The 18,411-nt window shown below is 39.5% G+C and overlaps 1 protein-coding gene across 1 annotated transcript in view; it reads left to right on the top strand.

Annotated features, from left to right (window-relative positions):
- CFAP54 (cilia and flagella associated protein 54) overlaps window positions 1-18,411 on the top strand; it is a 99,170-nt gene that overhangs the window by 39,289 nt on the left and 41,470 nt on the right. Inside the window, 13 exon segments of the mRNA XM_033161388.1 lie at window positions 170-306; window positions 832-979; window positions 1,883-2,038; window positions 3,278-3,400; window positions 4,820-4,954; window positions 5,644-5,743; window positions 8,221-8,304; window positions 9,366-9,492; window positions 10,448-10,511; window positions 11,887-12,002; window positions 12,902-13,132; window positions 14,544-14,686; window positions 17,775-17,972. Coding sequence (XP_033017279.1) covers window positions 170-306; window positions 832-979; window positions 1,883-2,038; window positions 3,278-3,400; window positions 4,820-4,954; window positions 5,644-5,743; window positions 8,221-8,304; window positions 9,366-9,492; window positions 10,448-10,511; window positions 11,887-12,002; window positions 12,902-13,132; window positions 14,544-14,686; window positions 17,775-17,972 — 1,762 coding nt within the window.

The following is an 18,411-nucleotide window of genomic DNA, read 5'->3' as shown; positions in this document are numbered from 1 at the left end:
GTTATAGTGTATAAATATGTTATTGAGCTTTGGTTTTTAGTTTATATCAATACAAAAAAATGCAACTTTGACAACGAAGAAGCAAACTAAAACAAAAATGAGAGGAGAAGACAGGGGGAAGTGTGTGTTACTGCTTATAGGCTTTGCTCATTTTATTATTTCCCCTTAGTCTGCTTTTCAGGTTGAAAACTATGCATTATCTAAGAAGGCATTTCTACCGCTCTGGGACTATTTTATCTTCGAACCTTTTACTCCTGATGTCACAGTTGTTTCTGTAAGCAGCTCACTGGCTGTACCTCAGAACAGGTAATCAGCAAAACTTGTTTTAATGGGCCTATATATATTTTTAAACTAGAGAAGCTGTCTATAAGCTGTTTATCCATCTTCCTGATTCTTGCTGCTAGAAGGTGATGGGATGTGCTTGATACACCCCGCCCCCACTGCTGCCTTCACTTGTTTAAGGCTGCCTACCCCAAACGCATCCCAGGAGTTCACACTCTTCACCCCATGTACCCCCTATGGTTCCCCTGCTGGAGTCAGCCTACTGAACAGTGGTGACCCACTACCTATGGCTCCCCTTTTACCTGCCTTGACCCAGCTAGCTACCTAGCACCCAGTGGGAGCTGGGACCAGGTACATCCACCCAAGGTGGTGATAGGATGTGTGAGGGAGCAGGGCTGGAGAATACTTGGGTGCTAACAAATGGTTTACTAGAACTAGTGGAGCCTTTTAGTGTAAAGTATCACAGCTAGTTTATCTGTTATTTATCTTCATTGCTATGCCATATTAATTCACACATTTTATGTGCTTTGCTTTTTATGTATTTTGTAGATTAATTCCTGAAGCTCTGAATCGGGCATCTCCAAACCTTCTATACTTGTTCATCAGGAGCATTTTTATCATCAATGACATCACAGTGGTTGAAGGAAATCTCTTCTGTGATTCTGTTTGTTTCAACGATCTAAGATACAGTAGACAAGTATGTGTGGTGTCACATTCATGCTGTGTCCTTGAGACTGACTTCGTTCTTTTTATGTTTCAAGTTTTAACACTCGCATCCCTATGCAAATTTAGGGTTGAGCTGAATTTTCACACGTGTCTGCTTTCACATTAATGCCTTTTAAAATAATAGGACTTTCGTTGTAGCAAAAGCTGTTTCTTTACATGTCTCAGTCAATTACTTGCCTCCGCTCTTCTGTCCAGCCCTTGTATTCTAGTCCTGGCATTCCTTGTGTTCCAACTCTGCTCCTGATTTGTGATGTTCTACCAAATCATTTCTTAAGTCTGCTCTTGTTATTTGACCTGTAAGAAATTGATATTTTGGTAATGGTTTGCCCTGCTAGCTCATGGCCATTATATGGGGCAGAGCAGTAGGGAATGGATGGAAAGGTGTGAAATGCAAGGCTTCTTGGCGAATTACCCATAAGAAATCTACTGAACTGTGTTCTTCTCACAACACCTTACAGTTAAGAGACCAGTGTACTAGCAACAAAAGCATTATTGTGGTTTCTAGAGTTATATTATCTACCATTGCTTTAAATAATAGCAGCAGGGCCAGAAGCTAAACTAGTAGCACTGTATTTCCACCAAATAGATGGTAGACATGTTATTAAAACTTTCCATATGACAGTTTGGGTGCACCACTGCTTTCATTTGCAGATATGATAAAAATTGTCTCTAAACAATTACCACATGACAAAAAAATACCCTTTTCTGGATTTTATGAAGAATACCACATTCATAGTTAGGCTCATCAGAAATATCTGAAAATTAGAGATTCTGTACCATTTGCTGTACTTGTGATATTTGAAAAAAAAAAGTCTTTTTATTTTGCCTGTGATCTGAGAGGTAAATGTATAAATGAAAATATTTTTTCTTCCAGGTTGCTAGAATAGCTGAATGTGGGCGAATGCTAGTGGCTCTTGAACTCAGCAACTGGTTAAATGATGTAAATTATGCACTACAGTCGGTTGTTCATTGTTATGGTCTTTTAGCTCCCCTGATCTATCACAAGATTCCTTCAAAACCAGTCATTCAGGTAAAAGGACTTTATAAATATTAGGCTGCATAATGTTCATCTTAACTTGCCCACATTAGTTTTGTTCAGGCATTGATTAAAAACCTATTTGTTCCCACAGGCCTTCAGAACACATTTAAAACTGATGGTATTTATTACCATTTTGCCACTGATAGTGATGTTATCCATGCTTTAAAAACTGGCTTTACTGCCGCTTTGGATTCATTGTGATTGTTAGCTGCTCTGGGAACTCTCTGAAGAGTAAGGACAGGATACAAGAAAAATAATTAAATAATAATAATAATAATAATAATAATAATAATAATAATAATAATAATTTAGTGGTAAATAGCAATTAATAGACATAATAATTCTTGGGAAGCTGGTTGGTAGCTAGCAATGTTAATGCTTCCACATTAACAATTATTAGAAGCCAAGATAGTTAAGAATCAAGAAAGATAAGCAAAGATCACTCCTAACAGGGATTTTTGTCTTAAAATTGAACAAGAGATGAAAATTAAGCTAAGGTGGAGGAACCAGGGCCAATGTGAGCCCTCAACCAAATAAGGCACTGGCTCAGGGGCTTAGAGGAGCCATCACTGGCCTGGGTGGACCATGCTGTCATTCACTGCCCTCCTTAGCAGCCCCTAGATGCTTTTAGGCAGTGGGTGGCAGCGTGGCTTTTGGATGGAAGCTAAGATCAGTTCCCAACTGTGGTGGCCAGCCACTATTTTAACTTACCCAAAATGCAATGTCCTTTCCCATAATTGTATGAAATGTATTGATTCCACAGATCTTTGGGTCAGGGCATTACATCTTGGGTGACTTAACATGGCAAGTGATCACCGTGGATGGGAGCTGAACTTAACTTTCCTTTAAAAGTGCCACCACTCATCCTCTGCCGAAGTGTCTAGGAGCCCAGTGGAGGCTGGTGAGTGGTGTTACTGTAAAAGCAATGGTGGCAACAGAGAGAGCATGCTGCAGCCTTTGCAATATATTCACAGGGCTTTGACAGGCCCTGGGTGTGTATTTGTTGTGGAGGTGGCAACCCATCATCTCACCATGCCAGGTTCTGTCCCACCTGAGTCCAGTGCTGACCCTCGTGGGAATTCATGATGATGCACACCTTTGTGGGAACATTATAAGAGGCATCAAAACTGGCACAGGGCCAACTCAGCATCCCTGGGGGGTTCATTTTGACTCATCAGTCATGCAGCATTCTACTACTGTGTTGTTAAATGGCCATCCCTGTATTTTCAGATTATCGTTAAGTATCTTACTGTTCTTCAAGAGATGCCATTGTCTACTTTGCAAAAAAGATCAACAGCATGCTATGAAAGCCTCCAGCACATGATAGCTTGCTCTTGTTATTTCACAGTAAAGGTATTTATTGCTTCTAGAATTTATTATTTGGTTTATTAACGAAACCATGGCTAACACAAACGTTTGCTAGTGTTATTTGTGAACCAGGCCAATGTCGGTACTTGACAACTCTCTCTAGATTCTTAGATGCTTCTGCAAGATTTGGATATCTCCTTAAACTTAATAAGAATGCACTAGAGAAGGATTAATTCTGTTAGAATGAACAAGGCATTATTAATAGCACCAGAATCATTCACTGTCCTTGATCAACAAGTTGTCAACAAGGCCCTTAATCAACATGATGGCCTGAATTTACTGTAAACAATTTTGGGGTTTCTTGCACACACAAAAATTGTGATTCAATTTTTGGAAGGCATCAGTGAGGGTTTGGTGCCACCATGTGGCCCAAGGCAGGAAAAGCAACATTTAGAGAAGTAGAATTCCCAACATACAATTTGCTTTCCTACCTCAGATGAAAGGCTCAATCACCATTACAGCTCCATCTCCTCAGGCATTAAAACATTTTTTTCCTACCTATTTTCTCAATCTTATTCATTTCTAGTTTAAGACCTCTTTGTCTCCCTCAGTTTTGTATGGTCAGAAGTTTCGTTTTCTTTTCACCCCATATTTTCTCTCTCTCAGACTCCCGTCTTTTCCCTGGCTTCCTTGTTCCAACTGCCATTTTGTCTCCACTTTCTCTTCATCTAAAAAAACCGTATGTATGTATGTATGTATGTATGTATGTATGTATGTATGTATGTTTATTTAGATTTATATACCACTTTCACATAATAAAATACAGGATAAAAACATGAAAATAAGTAAAACAAAACAGCAAAACAATAACCCCTCTTCCCACAGACTCGTTTAAAAGGCTGTAGAATATTAATCAACCAAAGGCCTGGTTGAAGAGGAACATTTTTGCCTGCTACCTAAAATATACATAATGAAGGCGCCAGGCGAACCTCCCTAGGGAGAGCATTCCACAAACAGGGAGCCACTACAGAGAAGGCCCGTTCTCGGGTTTCCACCTTCCAGACCTCATGTGGATGAGGCACACAAAGAAGTACACACACACACACACACACCAGATGCTGATGATAAAATAGGCTATAACCTACAAAAAATTGTGTTGTAATATATTTCATGAGCTTGGATTCAGAGGAGTGTGAGGTTGCTTTTATTCATGCAAGGGGACTTTTATCGTTCCTTACCTATACCCCTTGAACTATGCCCCCTATGAAATGGTAGTTCCCTAATGACACCTTCCCTGCCCCCCTCCCTATGTAAAGTGCATACAGAAGCACTTTGCACCCACCCACAAGCTTCTTTGGATCTCAGCGTTAGTTTTTAAGATGCCATAGTATTCTGTTTTTGCAGGATTCTGTTGTTTAACTTGTGGCTATCACATGGAAATAAATATATATGCATATTCAATAGGTGCTGCGCTCATGGAAAGAATATGAATTAGCAATAGTTGTTGTTAACTATGGGAAAAGGTTGCTGGATTGTTCACAGGGAACATCTCAGTCGGCTGTAACTGCAGAAACAGGGGATGAAATAATAGAAGAAGAGGTAAGTGCCCATTCTTTTCATTTCCTTGTTTTGGATATTAGTACACAATCAATAGTTTCATTGGGAAGGGATTAACTGGGTTATTTTGTTCGAAGAGATTAATTGGTGGGTTGGAACCCACCAATACGAACACAGCCCAGTAGCTATGTATTATGACATGCCGTGTGTCTGACCGTCACATTTCTGCAGTTGAGGCAAACAGCAAAACCAGCAAGTTTTATCAAAGGCTTACCATTGGTAGAGGTTGTTCAGCTTGATTGGTCACAAACTCTATAGGTCCAAATTAACAAAACTCAGTGATTTGAAGACTAGCTATACCTTAAATTAGAATTTGGCAACCTTTTGGGGCTTTTGTGTTTTTTACATGGTGGTACCAGGATGGTGCCGCAGTGCAGCTCAACCTGGCTGCTGCCTTCCACTGTCTGGACAAACAGGAGCAACACCATTGTCAGGAGGTCGGTAGTGCAGCAGTGCTCCACTAAACCAGCCACTCTTGTATGGATGAACCACAGGCTCGTGTTTGGAAATTGGATGCAAATGAAATGTCATCTCTTTTCAAAAAAAGAGAGAGAAATATTAGCTATTTGTTTATTTTACAATTAATCCTGTCTTTACAGTTGTGATGGTGCTTCAGCTTAGTCAAGTGCAATATAAAGGGAAAATAATAATTTATTAACTGATTGTTATAGGCTCCTTCCAGAAGGATGAAGGCCCAAATAGCTTTGGCCGAAAAAGTAAATGAGAACTTAGAAGCTCTGGAAACCAACATGCTCAAACTGACAAAACCAGGTAGATTTTTAAATGCATATAATTTTTTAATCTTATGCAATCTCTACTAAGCTTATTGTATTACATGTCTTAAATATTGACTCTGGGTTTTTTTGTTTCCTTTTTTGAATATGAAAGAGAGATAATGTAAAATCAACATTAATCTAATTTCTGTATTAATCTACTGTTGGTATGACCTTTAAATATAAATCTGTCACTCAGCAGACATAATTGTTTTTTTATAATCCTTTATTCTGTTTTTATCAGAATACATTTTCAGCTGCATTATCGTAACTGATTTCTTCAAAAACATACTGGTTGTCATGACATTTGAAAAGCCTCTCAAAACTCAAAGTTGCTGCAAAACAGCTTAGGTATTTCCTATATGATTGTATTTCAGCAGAAAAGGTGCTCAGCAGAAGTGATATATGTACTTTTTTGCATTTTTATTTTCATGTTGCCACTGGCAATCTTTTAATGAAGAGATGATTCATAAATACAATAGACAGAAACTATATAAAAATACACAGCATGACATTTGCAGTTTGTGTACTCCTGATAACGCAGTTTCCCTACAATCAAAGTGCTAAGTTGAAAAAAGTTGTTAGGAATCTGCTGTCCTATCATAGTTTGGCTCATGGCTCCCAGGGAAGGCTGTTGTGGAGCAGTGGAAACACGTCCAAAAGAGCAGAGTCAACTCAGATAAAGCAGAGTCACATCTGATACAGCAGAGTCAAGATAAGCTATGTAGGCTTGCAACACAGTATGCAGAAACACAGAGGGAAAGTCTGTCAGGGCTGCTTGCTGTGGCAGCTGCTGGTAAGAACTTATCCAGTAAGAGCTGCCTCTCTCTAGCTTGTTGAAGTTTTCTGAGAGCTGGCTTCTTTTAATTAAGTGCCTCTGGGGATCTATTTGTGTTTCTAATAGGGCTATTGCCAAATTTATATTTGCTGACTCGTGTTGCATTGGGGCAGTGAGGAATGCATGGCGGAGGTGGCCTGTGATTCGAAGTCAGGTTAAGCCTTATCCTCTGGCTCGGGGGGGATAATGGAATGGGGGATAATGGTTCCCCGAGGGATGTATCCTTTCCCTCTGAATTTTCTTCTGAGCCGGAGGTGGGATTGAGACTAGAGAACATGGCATCTGCTCCATTCTAGCTGACCCACAAGGTTGTGGTAATTTGGAGAATGGCTTCTGGATCCTTCACAACCCCTGTTTTGGAATAGTATATTTTTAGCTGAGGGCTTTAGTTTTGAAAGGCCATAACAACCAGAAGCTATCTGTGTTTATTATGGAGTTGGTCATACAGTTAAAGGTGCATAGAATTGCAGCATTAGTGATCTGTACAGGTAGGTGTCATGTCCCAGTTTATTGGGGTAGTACCAGCCCAGAACTAGAAAGAGGAAGACCCTGGTGTTGATCTTGGTAGTAACTTTGGATGTTTAAGAAGCAGTGGATGCAGACAGCACTTCACCCCTTGAGCAGTAGTTTGGAGCTCTCAGTGCAATGTCACTTTATACCCTTCAAGAAGCTCCTGCAGCCAATCGGAAGCTGTGGAAGCCCCATTGGACATTCGGGTTCCAAAAGAACATTCATAAACCAGAACAATCACTTCCGGGTTTGCGGTATTTGGGAGCCAAAATGTCCAAGTTCCAGGGCATTCAGGATCCAAGGTAGTAGTTGCAGCTCTGTCAAGCAACAGCCAAGGAAATGTTGTTTCCCTTTCCCCGGATCAGAAAGTTATTTGCACTTACTTTATGGCTGAAGCACTCTCGGGGAGACTCACAGCTGCCAGACAATCCCCAGTGTTCTTCCCCATACTTTCTGCTGTGGGGAATGTCACACAGCTGCTGGCATTTCCATCTTTGTAGTACTCATCATGCTTCCCAGAGGCTGATTGCATCTTTGCCATGGTGAGTGAAAATGTGAAAACTTGTGGATGTGGCACACTCCCTAGATCCCTAGTACCCATTGTGGTGCCCTTAAAAAAGGTGTTGGATCTCCCATCAGCATTGACCTTGGTGGCTTAGGCTGATGTAGTTCAGAAGCATCTAGAGGTCACCCAGGTTGGATACTACTGCTACAGGGCAATGTAAGAGATGCCCGAGTATTACTCAGGCCTTTGGCTAATTAAATAGTCTATGACCTTTTAAGCTCTCTCTCTCTCTCTCTCTCTCTTTCTCTCTCTTTCTCTCTCTTTCTCTCTCTTTCTCTCTCTGTGTGTGGTATTGTTTTTGTTTGTTACTATGTTATGTATTTCTGTGTTTTTATATTGTAAAACACCCTGTGATCCTTAGATGAAGGGTGGTAATAGAAATTAAATAAATAACAATGTGCATAATTTAGCTCCAAATCTAGTATGTTAAGTTTGTTGGATTTCAGTGGGGTTTCTGCCACTGAAAACAGTGGCTCTGAAAGTGCTTAACATTGCTAGATTGTGCTCAGTGTATATAACATTTCTGTATTTTTAATGCCATTGTTGGATTGTTTCCATCTAGGATTGGATCTGACAGGAGAGGAAGATGTTTTGCTCTTGTATCCTGTTGTTTCAAATTGGCAAACAAAGAATGCTTATAAGGAAGGTAACCATTTTAAAAGCACACTGTTTTGTTTTTCATTTAGTATTTTAACTGGTATCTTGAAAAAATATCAACAAAGTCATCCATTTTGTGCAAGGAGAACTTCTCCCTCTCCACTCCCTTCCCTGCCTGCTCTGGGGAAAACCCCAGAACAGAGAAAGGGCTGTCCTCAGATACTTACTTTAGGGTGGCTGACTGTGGAATTCATGTCAATCTATTTTGCTGACTTACCTTCACGTATCAAAACAATTATCTTCCATTTTGTTAGTTCTGATCCAATGAACTAACCTGGGGGGGGGGGGAGGATTTACACAGGAGCCCAGGCCCTTGCAGACTGCTCCTGAGCTCCCACTTTAGTGAGGCATGGATAGCACTTCTGAGCTCAGTAACTGCCATCCCAACAATATGGCACCCTTGCTCCAATACTCATGTTCTTGGCACACAACTTGTAATTTGAAGCAAATTCCTCCCCCTCCCCCCGGTGCCTTCTCTCCTGCTCCAGGAGCTTAGAGAGGCAGTCATGGTTTATCTCAATCAGTACTGCACCCCAGTGCTGTGTACTACCCAGGTTAGAGGGCTAAACGCAAGAGCCATCAAATTCCTTGGCCTAGTCTCATCCCAAGGAACCACTACCACTCTGAAGAAGCAAGGACTGTACTTGGTAGCAAAGCTATGGAATATCACAATCTGAGGGCTTTATTTAGCCATTCCCCAGAGGACCCTCCCATCCACCCATCAGTGCAGCCAGTGGTTGATCTTGCCATGTGGGGCTATGAGTCTTGACAGCATAGTGACAATATAAGAGACAAGATTATCAACCTAAGAAAGGCATTCAGTCTTGGAAAAGATCAATTGAGTTTGTCCTCAACTAAACTCATTGCTCTTCTATCATTCTGTCCAACTCCTCTTATCATTTTGAGAGGGAGTGTCATAAACTAGGGGTTAGAAGGGTTAATCCTATTTTTGTACAACTTTCTAATGAGAATGTTTGTGGAATCCTCCAATAAAAGCTGAATCAATGCTAAATGGAAGATATTAACTATGATTATTTTATAAATACACAGTGATGAAATTCAAGAAGAGTCCTCGCTTCCTTGAATATTTTGTTAAGCTTGTGTACAAAGCAATAACTGAAGACAGATTTTCACGAATACTAGAATGGACTGATGATATACTAGACTACCTTAAAAAGTAGGTGTACAAATTTAAGAGCAAATAACTGAAATTATTTCATCACTGAACATTTCACTGAAAATATCCGGCAGGTCATATGGGCTTTGTTATTGGTATCTGTACGTCGAGAAAGAATGGAGTGCGCCTCCGAGGGTGGAGTCAAACTGCTGATCTCCGCAGAATGTAAGCCTGGGCAGTGTGGATGGAGGTCCTGGGCTGCCCAGATGACAAGACCCCCCTCTTGACCCTGATGATTTGATCCAAAGGAAAGCAGAACAAAAAGTTTGGCACTAGCTTGGCAGCAGGAATTGCCAGAAGAAGGTGTACAAGGCGCCATCCAACTGTCTTAGGGACTCCCCTACAGATTTGGGTAGGGTTTACTCCTTAGCCCTATCCTCTTCCAAAGGTATCCCGCAAGGCAGCAGAAACTTAGGGTCAGAGTTTTCCTTCTCCTAGATGGGCTACCTTCTCAGATTGAAGAGCTCCAACAAAACGCTCTTGCATATAATAATTATGAAATTACTCACTGCTTTTCCTTCAATATAAGAGTGTTGTTTGGGATCAACATAACCTTCAGAGCTCCCAAACTCTCCACCATTCACTCAAGGATTCTGGCAAGTCCTTCATAACTCCAGGAAAAAGCTCAGGACCCTTTTCCTCATAGGGCACCCACACTTACCAATTGTTATAGCTTGATAGCTTGTCTGTTCCTTTCTAGTTACAGAAGCTCATCACAATTCTGTCCTCTGTTTATGGAGTTAACACCATTCTACTTAACTTGTCCTCAGTATCCTCTTCAAGGTTGGCTCACAAGTCTGGTATGCTACAGTGTCCTCTGGTCTTTTACCTTGAATGTCAGTCATGTGTTGAGCCTCCCTCTCTCTTCTCCAGCGGAACCCCTCCATTGAGGACAGAGCATGTGCATATTTCTGGTGGTGTCTCCTCACAGTAACTTTAATTTCCTTTTTTACAGGCGGAACAGATTCTTGCTAGGTATCAAGCGAGTTACTAAAAAAGGAAAAAAAGGTCGTGCATCAGTAAGTTGTATAATATTAACTCACTTAGACATAGCTGATGTGATTAAAATGCATTAATAATAGCTTATGTCTAGAGGAAAACAGAGATGTTTATATATGCAAATATAGTGTTCATATATTTTGGACATGCCCTGAAACACAGATATATGATTCTAAAATATTGTTATGTTCTTTAAAATCTCAATATTGCTGATCAGGAGCTGATATTAAGTTAGTGTAAACTATAGCACTGTAGTAGAAACTCCAAGGATTCTAATTAACAGCTGAGTGGTATAAGAGAATAGGGATAATGGCCTTCATGCCATAATTGACTTAATTTATAGGTAGTTACTTGGGAAAGTAAGTTAATAAATTGTGTGGAAAATGAATGTTTCTTCTTTACATAATAGAACATAACTGGCAATATAACAAAATAAAAAAAATTCCTTCCAGTAGCACCTGGAACTAAGTTTGTTCTTGGTATGAGCTTTCGTGTGCATGCACACTTCTTCAGATACGAAAGCTCATACCAAGAACAAACTTAGTTAGTCTCTAAGTTGCTACCGGAAGGAATTTTTTTATTTTTTATTTTGTTTTGACTATGGCAGACCAACACGGCTACTTACCTGTAACTGGCGATATGACGTCTATCCATCCATTTTTTTGTTTCTTAATAAAGTATGTAAACCAAAGCTCTAACTTGCCAAAGGTTTTTCAGCATTGATGATATATTAGTGAGAACAATCTCTTAAACCTGTACTTTTAAAATGAGCCTTCCAAATAATCAAATTGTATTGAATTTGTCTTAAATAATAATCATGTTATAACAAGATAGTAATAGTTCAATGAATATGCTGCAAGGCTTTTTCTACATTCAGAATCTTAATATGTTGACAGCCCTATTTAAACTTGCATGGAACATCAGAAAGGTAGCTTCTTTCCAGGTATGGCAACAACATAATAGTACTGAAATAAACTGAAACAAACCACAAATACAGTCCTTTCCCCCAATTGTACTGGGTATTGAGCTTACTGTAATGTCAAATGAACCCGTCTTCTCCCACTGGAGAACTATTTTTGGCTGGCTACCAAGAGAAGACGAGGTTTGTTTGCTTTCACGAAAGGGTGCTGCTGCGTATCCAGTTCCATTTTGGAAATAAAGGGCACCACTCACCTTTCAAAAGCTATTACGGTATGTTGTTGTTTATTGTAGTTATTATTAATAATAATATTCTGTCTTTTCCCCAGACTGAGACGTAAGACAGCTTACTCTGCTATATTTTGTGGCTTAATTCTAGCATACGTTAGATACAAATTCTAGCAGACATTAGATAAATATGTTATAGGTTCATGCCTACAATGCACTGAAATGATAACTCTTACTGTTTTCATTCAGATGTCAGGGTCGCCAACATCCAAGAAAAAAACAAAAGCCAAGATCTCCAAGGAAAAAAAACCACCTAAGTATCCTACTAAACACCATGGTTTGGGCAAATCATCTGACTGGCAAAGGTAATTCAGCTGTTTTATGTGCTCTAAATAAGATTTAACTGGATTTCAGTTATGCTGTTATTTCTGGATATGGCCTATCACATTAAAGAGATTAGAAAAGGACATTGATTGGAAAACATTTTTCCTTAATATTAACTAGGCTTGAATTGGACTGGCTCAAATTAAGTTGAGCTATTTCCCCTCCAAATCAGGAAGGAACTAGAATTTATGCAAGAAATTGTAAATGAATCCTGTTGCACCCCAACTGGGGACTCAGTCACTAACACCCCCATCCACCCTATCATTGTTTGTTTGTTTAATAAATTTCTAATTTGTTACTTCAACTTCAGTGTAGACCAGTGTAGCTATTGAATTCCCCTCCAAATTTCAATAAAGCAAGGCCTTGTTCACATGTAACGCCAAGCCAAACCATGGCTTAGCAAGAACAAGCAAATGTGGGGGCTTCTTCCCCAGTCATTTTGCTGCTGCACTGTGCTTTAGTATGTTGTCTGAATCCAGGCTTGTGATTTAGCTCCCCGGACAAACCACGATCTATAAATCATAGAACAAGGCTTGGTTACATCTTGTGGTTTGCCTGGAGAGAGCTAAAACAAGAGTCTAGGTTTGGATGACACATTAAATCAAATCATGGCTTAGCTCAGTGCAGTAGCAGAGAACAACCAGAGAAGAAGAAGGTGGCTGTGATCACTCTCAAAGTCCATGTTTGCTGTTTTGTGCTAAGTTTTGGTTTGGCTTAACATTACATGCAAACGAGGACAAGATGTGGCTGTTTTTACAGTTTCAGAATTCCCCCCCCCCCTACAGCCATTCTGTTGGAATTATTATGAATTGTTTATTTTGGGCAACACAGGTTTTCCCCCCTTGTAATATAAATCACTCTTACTATGGTTTTTATTTAGGCGAGAAAAAGAAGAATCACGAAGATTAGCTATACAAGTGCTGACACACAAGCTGAATTTGCGTTCTAATGTCTTCTTGAAACGAAGGAGATGGCGGCGGGTATATGTTGAAGAGTTATCGTGGCGATCTCAGCTGAATATTTACCTGGCAATTGCCCACTTCAGTTTGTTTAAAAAACGGATAGAAGAGTTATATGCTATTGATGTTGATGCTTTAAAAAATCTGAACAGGTAAAAATTGATAAATGTGATGATTTATAATGGCATAATCTTACAATGCCCTAGCAGCCTCTTTTACCTCCTTCAGAAATGTCCTGCTGTATTCTGTATTTTCCATAAACAACTATTATACTTCAGTGGAAGATGTGTACAGTTCAGAAGACTGATCTTGCAACACTTGTTCTTGTGGTTTCTTAGCAAACCACTGCTGATGGGAAGCTGCTTTTCACTTGCATGTTACCACAACTTACAGAAGGAAAAAAAGTTACTGACCTATTAGTGGAATTATTCCCTACTGATTACTTTCTGGTAATGCATCTCTCCTACTTTCTCTCTTCTTAGAATTATTATGAACTTAAAATGATCTGAAAGGAGCAAAAGAAATGTGCTTCAAGCCATCAGAATTCTTTTTCAAACATACTTACTAGGCAGTGCTTTCTTCTTCATGTGCCAAGTTCTAGTGCTTGATATGACTTTCACAACTCTTCATCCATTGATATGAATGGCCAGACAGGGTTACTCTGAAATAATTCTGCTGAAGATTTGCTCTTGAGTCTTAGTTTTTATGTGTTTGCCTGCCCCACTTCCAAGGAGCTGAGGATAATGGAAGCGATTGTTTCCCCATTTTATCAACTGGAATAGAAACTGAGCTTTCAGCTTTGATTTCTTAACTTTTGCATGTTGGTTCCAACCTGCAGCTATATTTATAGTTTAAACTCTTATTATTATTATTTTAGTTATTCAATTCCTGTCCTGCCTTTCCACCGATTTGGTGTCCCCATGGTGAATAAGTAAATAAGAGTAAAATCAATAAAATCTTTCTAAGAGATCTCTAATTGTAGTAGTAGTAGTAGTAGTAGTAGTAGTAGTAGTACCGGTAGTACGGTAGTAGTAGTGGTAGTAGTAGTAGTTATTATTATTATTATTATATTTATACCCCATCTTTATCCCTGATGGGATTCAAGATTGTTTACAGATAGGAAAACCAATAATTAAAAAACAATTAAAATTGATAGAATTAAAGCTCAATGCATATATAAAGTCTATTAAAACCATACAAACAATTACAATAAATACAGCACAGCTGTCAGTTCCCAAAAGCCTGTTGGAACAAGAAAGTCTGGTAGAAGGACAACAAAGAGGGAGCCAGTCTAGCTTCTCTAGGAAGGGCGTTGCAGAGTCTAAGAGCAGATACCAAGAAGGCCCATGGCCCATGGAGCACGGCTTCACCAGAAAATCCACACTGGGTGGTAAAGGTCACATGAAAGCAGGAAATAACTGAAGCATTCAGCATAGTGCTTTAAATATAAAAAGAAGACTTCGAAAGTATTTGCAGAATAATAAAGTTGCAATATTGTTAGTTTTTATGTATTTGATATCTCTTGTTTGCTCTTTTAAAATAATGAAAGGTTTTGTTTTGCAGTTATGATGAACTAGACCCAGACGCATTCTCATTAATCAATTCAGGCACTATAGTGGTGGCAGCAACAACAGAGGAGCAATTGAAGACGTTTCAACCTCCGTTTTTTAAGAGAACAATATCAGGAAAAATCCGTAAAAAAAATGGTAATTAAATAAAAAATACGCAATAACAAGATAATTGTAATCTTACATATTAAAATGCATCAACTTTCTCTCCTGTTCTAGTCCAAACAATATAACAGTAACTATTTGGTTTCATAATGGATTTGTTTTGCATTTGAATTTCTTATAGAGTGCATTTAAAATACCATTCTCCCTTGAGTGTCGTCCAGCAAATGGGTAGCTACTGTCATCTATCACCCAGGGGCAGGAAATGCAGTGTTGAGGGAGGTGGTTGTCTCGCTGTAGGCAGACACTCCCCCCACCTATTTCCTGCCGCCCTTCTAGGCAGTTCTATTTCTCCTCCCTCATTGTTAGTCCCACTTTTTGAACTATTTTGTGCTTCCCTGTTCTTTCCTGTTTGTTGTTATCCTTAGTGAGTTTCTGAGTGATTTTGAACATGTTTGGGTCTTTTTTTCTGTCAGCTTTTGGTTTTCTTCCTTCTCTTCTTCTTGTTGGCAGGTTTGGGTTTCTGTGTGTCAAGTGTTGTTAGTTTCCCATATTCCCATCTGATAGACTATCTTCCAGGAAAAAGGGGCTGTTGGCTTTATGTGTAAGAAATTTATCCTAACATCAGAGCCCATCCTCTTTTATGTTGATAAATTGGCTGTCTGATTTTTATTTATTTTATTGCAATGTTCTTTTTTCTTGCAGTGTTATTTGTTTTTAGCTTTTCAAATTGTCAAAATTGTTCAGTTCCTTTCATGTGTCAAAGAAGTAGTTCTTGTGTATTTTTGCCTATTTGCAGTATTTTGCAGTTTCTTCTTATATTCTTATTTTTATTTGTCTGTCACCATGCTCTTGTTGGAGCAATCTTTGAGACTCTTGTAATGAAATGGACTGTGGTTTCTGCATGCTTCCCAAACTCTGCATTTTTTTCCTGTGGGTGATAGATGGCAGTAGCTACCCATTTGATGACATATTCTCCAGGAGAAACTTATTTCGGGTTATGCCAACAGCCGCTATTATTGGGGTTATCTGTTGATTCTCTTGATTGCAAGTATTGAGCCTGTGGCAAAACTAATGCATTATTAGTATGTAATGTTACTGAAGTGAACTCAGATGTGTGCTGATGGTGGGCAGGCTTAGTTTGATTGCATGGTGAAATATCTTCTGCATTGTTGTGCACCCAAGTCCTGGCTTTTCAAAATTCACAGAAATTTTATCTTGCTGCTGACCAATTGGCATAGTTAGTTTTGCATGAGCTCCACATGTATTCCTTCCCCTGTATCTGTTTTGTCTGTCTTAGCCAGTACTTTATATTGTGCACCCCTGACTTCCTCCTCTAAGTCTGCATCCACTCTGTTCTGATGCCCTGTAGTTTGAGGTGCATCACATACCGCTTTTAGTTCTATACCTGTTCTTGGGACTCTTGCTCCAGATATGCCTGGTGTTTCTAACGTCTGCTTTCTTGACTTCAGTGCTATTGCTTCTTCTTCTAGGATTTAAGTTTTGATTGCCTGCCTTGCAATTCTTACTGAAGTTCTATACAGCCCATCTGTCTCAAGTTTCTATCTTAATTCTGCCTGCCTGTCTCATTCTGCCTGTCTGTCCCAGACATGGTCTAGAGATACCGATGGACCATGGGATAGTCCTTTTATGACATAGGTATTTAATCAGAGTGGAAATGGACCCAGTAGGTCACACTCAATTCCTAATCTAAAGCAATCCTAAAAAATGATGCATACAAAGAAGGGTTTGTACAGCCTCTTTAAGGAGCTTGTTCCTTTGCTGTTTTGGTTTAGATTTTTCTGAATTACAGGTCTTAAGACGTGTCATTTAAATCACATTGTCTATCCTTAGGGGACTGCTGAGCATTTTTTCCTCTTCTTTCTGACATTCTTATAAATATTTGAAAATGGTCTGCATGCTTACCATTTTCCCCAGCCCAAACATGCCCATTTCCTCCTGTTAGTTGCTTCCTGAACTGCAGTGCTCCAAGCTTGAACACAGTACCACCAGAGGAAATCTTAAGTGTGTTTAATAGAACAAAATTGAAAAGCACGTCTTCACATTGTTTAGTCTGTTATTCATGTAATCCTTATATCTTTCTTATTCCGTTGCATGTTCATATGTGGTTATTCTTTTTGTATTTCTAGTTCACACTGTTGAGAACAACTCCTCCGTATTTTGTCCAGTTTAGGAGTAATGAGAAGACAGAGGCAAACAAAATTAAAGGGTGTCTCTCCATATTATTTTGCTAACTTTTGATTTGGTGATTCAGTGCATTTTGTTATCAAATTGGGTTGGTGGTGGAAAATGGAACCTAATGGATTGCAAGCATCAATGTATCTGCTATTTGGAGTCTGATTGATTTGGAGGCTTAGAAAGAGTCAGAATATTCCTTGTTGCTAACTTGACAAAATGGCAGATGAATTCTTCAGATCAGCCATAAATTCAGAACAAAAAACACTGCAATTGATTCCAGAGAATTGATCTAGCATTGATCTGTTTGTTTATTGCTTGTGTCTATGTGCTTATGAGCATATGTTTAAAATAATTCAACCTCTTCAAAATCTTTCTCTGAAAGGAATAGGGTTTAGATCTGAACACAATTATTCATCCTGACAATTGATGGCTTTTAAACAAGCCTATCAATACCACCTTTAGTTTCAGTGAGCTTTCTCAGTTTCACTGTTTGCTGCTCTATAGCTGTGTCCTGCCTTTCTTTTATGAGGGTTTCCAGGGCTGTCTGGTGTAATGGCAAAAGGAAAACACAATTCCAGTGTCTCCTTGTTGCATTTCATAGGCTCGAGTAGCCATTCCACATCTGTTGATGTCCACTGCAGCAGATGCAGCCCTGTCTTCCTCTTGCATCACTTGTCAGGTGCAAACTAGGGAATCAGAAGCCCAGTCATTCAGTGCAAGAACAGTGAACTCTGCCATTCAGCCACCAGAGCAGCTGTGAAATATGGTAGGACCTGTCACTGTTTTTTCAGATGGACTTCTAGTTTGGCCTTTTGATAAGCTAGGGGTACTTACACAATTCTGGAATCTCGAAAATACCACTCCTGAATATTCTGCAGCCAACAACTCATAGCAAGTCAAGACTTCCTTGCTCTTCTTTGCTCAGACACACTTGATTCCACCTCCCCTGTCTTCGATTCTGGTCCTTCCATGCCTGCTTCTGACCCCACTTTACAAAGTGCTTCTTCAGATGCTGTTTCCAGCTCAAGCCTACTTGACCACAGTAATTGTCTCACCCCTGAAACTGATGCCACAACGGATCCCACTGATCTTTCCCAGCTCTCATCTTCTGCCTCAGATTCAGGTGGGTTACTACATATTGGCCAAATGTCTAACAGATGTCGAGCAGTTCCGTGATCTGAGGCATAAGGATTTCCCAACAAATACTTTACTAACCTATCACTTTTGCAGAAGTTCCATCTAAGGGCTCACAATATTGTCAGGTGCTCCATTTCTGTGTCAGGTTCTAAGCTTAAGTCTCAGGCACCAGATGAGAATTAGATCAGGTGATTGCCAAGCCTTTGGATAGATGAGGATTCAAAAATAGAAGTTGTCAGTGCATAAAGGAGCATATATAAAGCATTGTGGAACAGGAGAAGCTGAAGAGCATACAAGGATGTCAGGACATGTTATAAAAAATATAGTAAAAAAAGCCATCAACTTGCTTTCCTTGGCGATATGGTCGACAAGACTAAATAAAGAGCATCAATGGACCAGAATGCTATATAGGAGAAAGGGAAAAA

Source organism: Lacerta agilis, chromosome 10 (assembly GCF_009819535.1).
Source record: "Lacerta agilis isolate rLacAgi1 chromosome 10, rLacAgi1.pri, whole genome shotgun sequence".
NCBI lineage: Eukaryota > Metazoa > Chordata > Lepidosauria > Squamata > Lacertidae > Lacerta > Lacerta agilis.
This window is presented reverse-complemented; position numbering and strand designations above follow the sequence as displayed.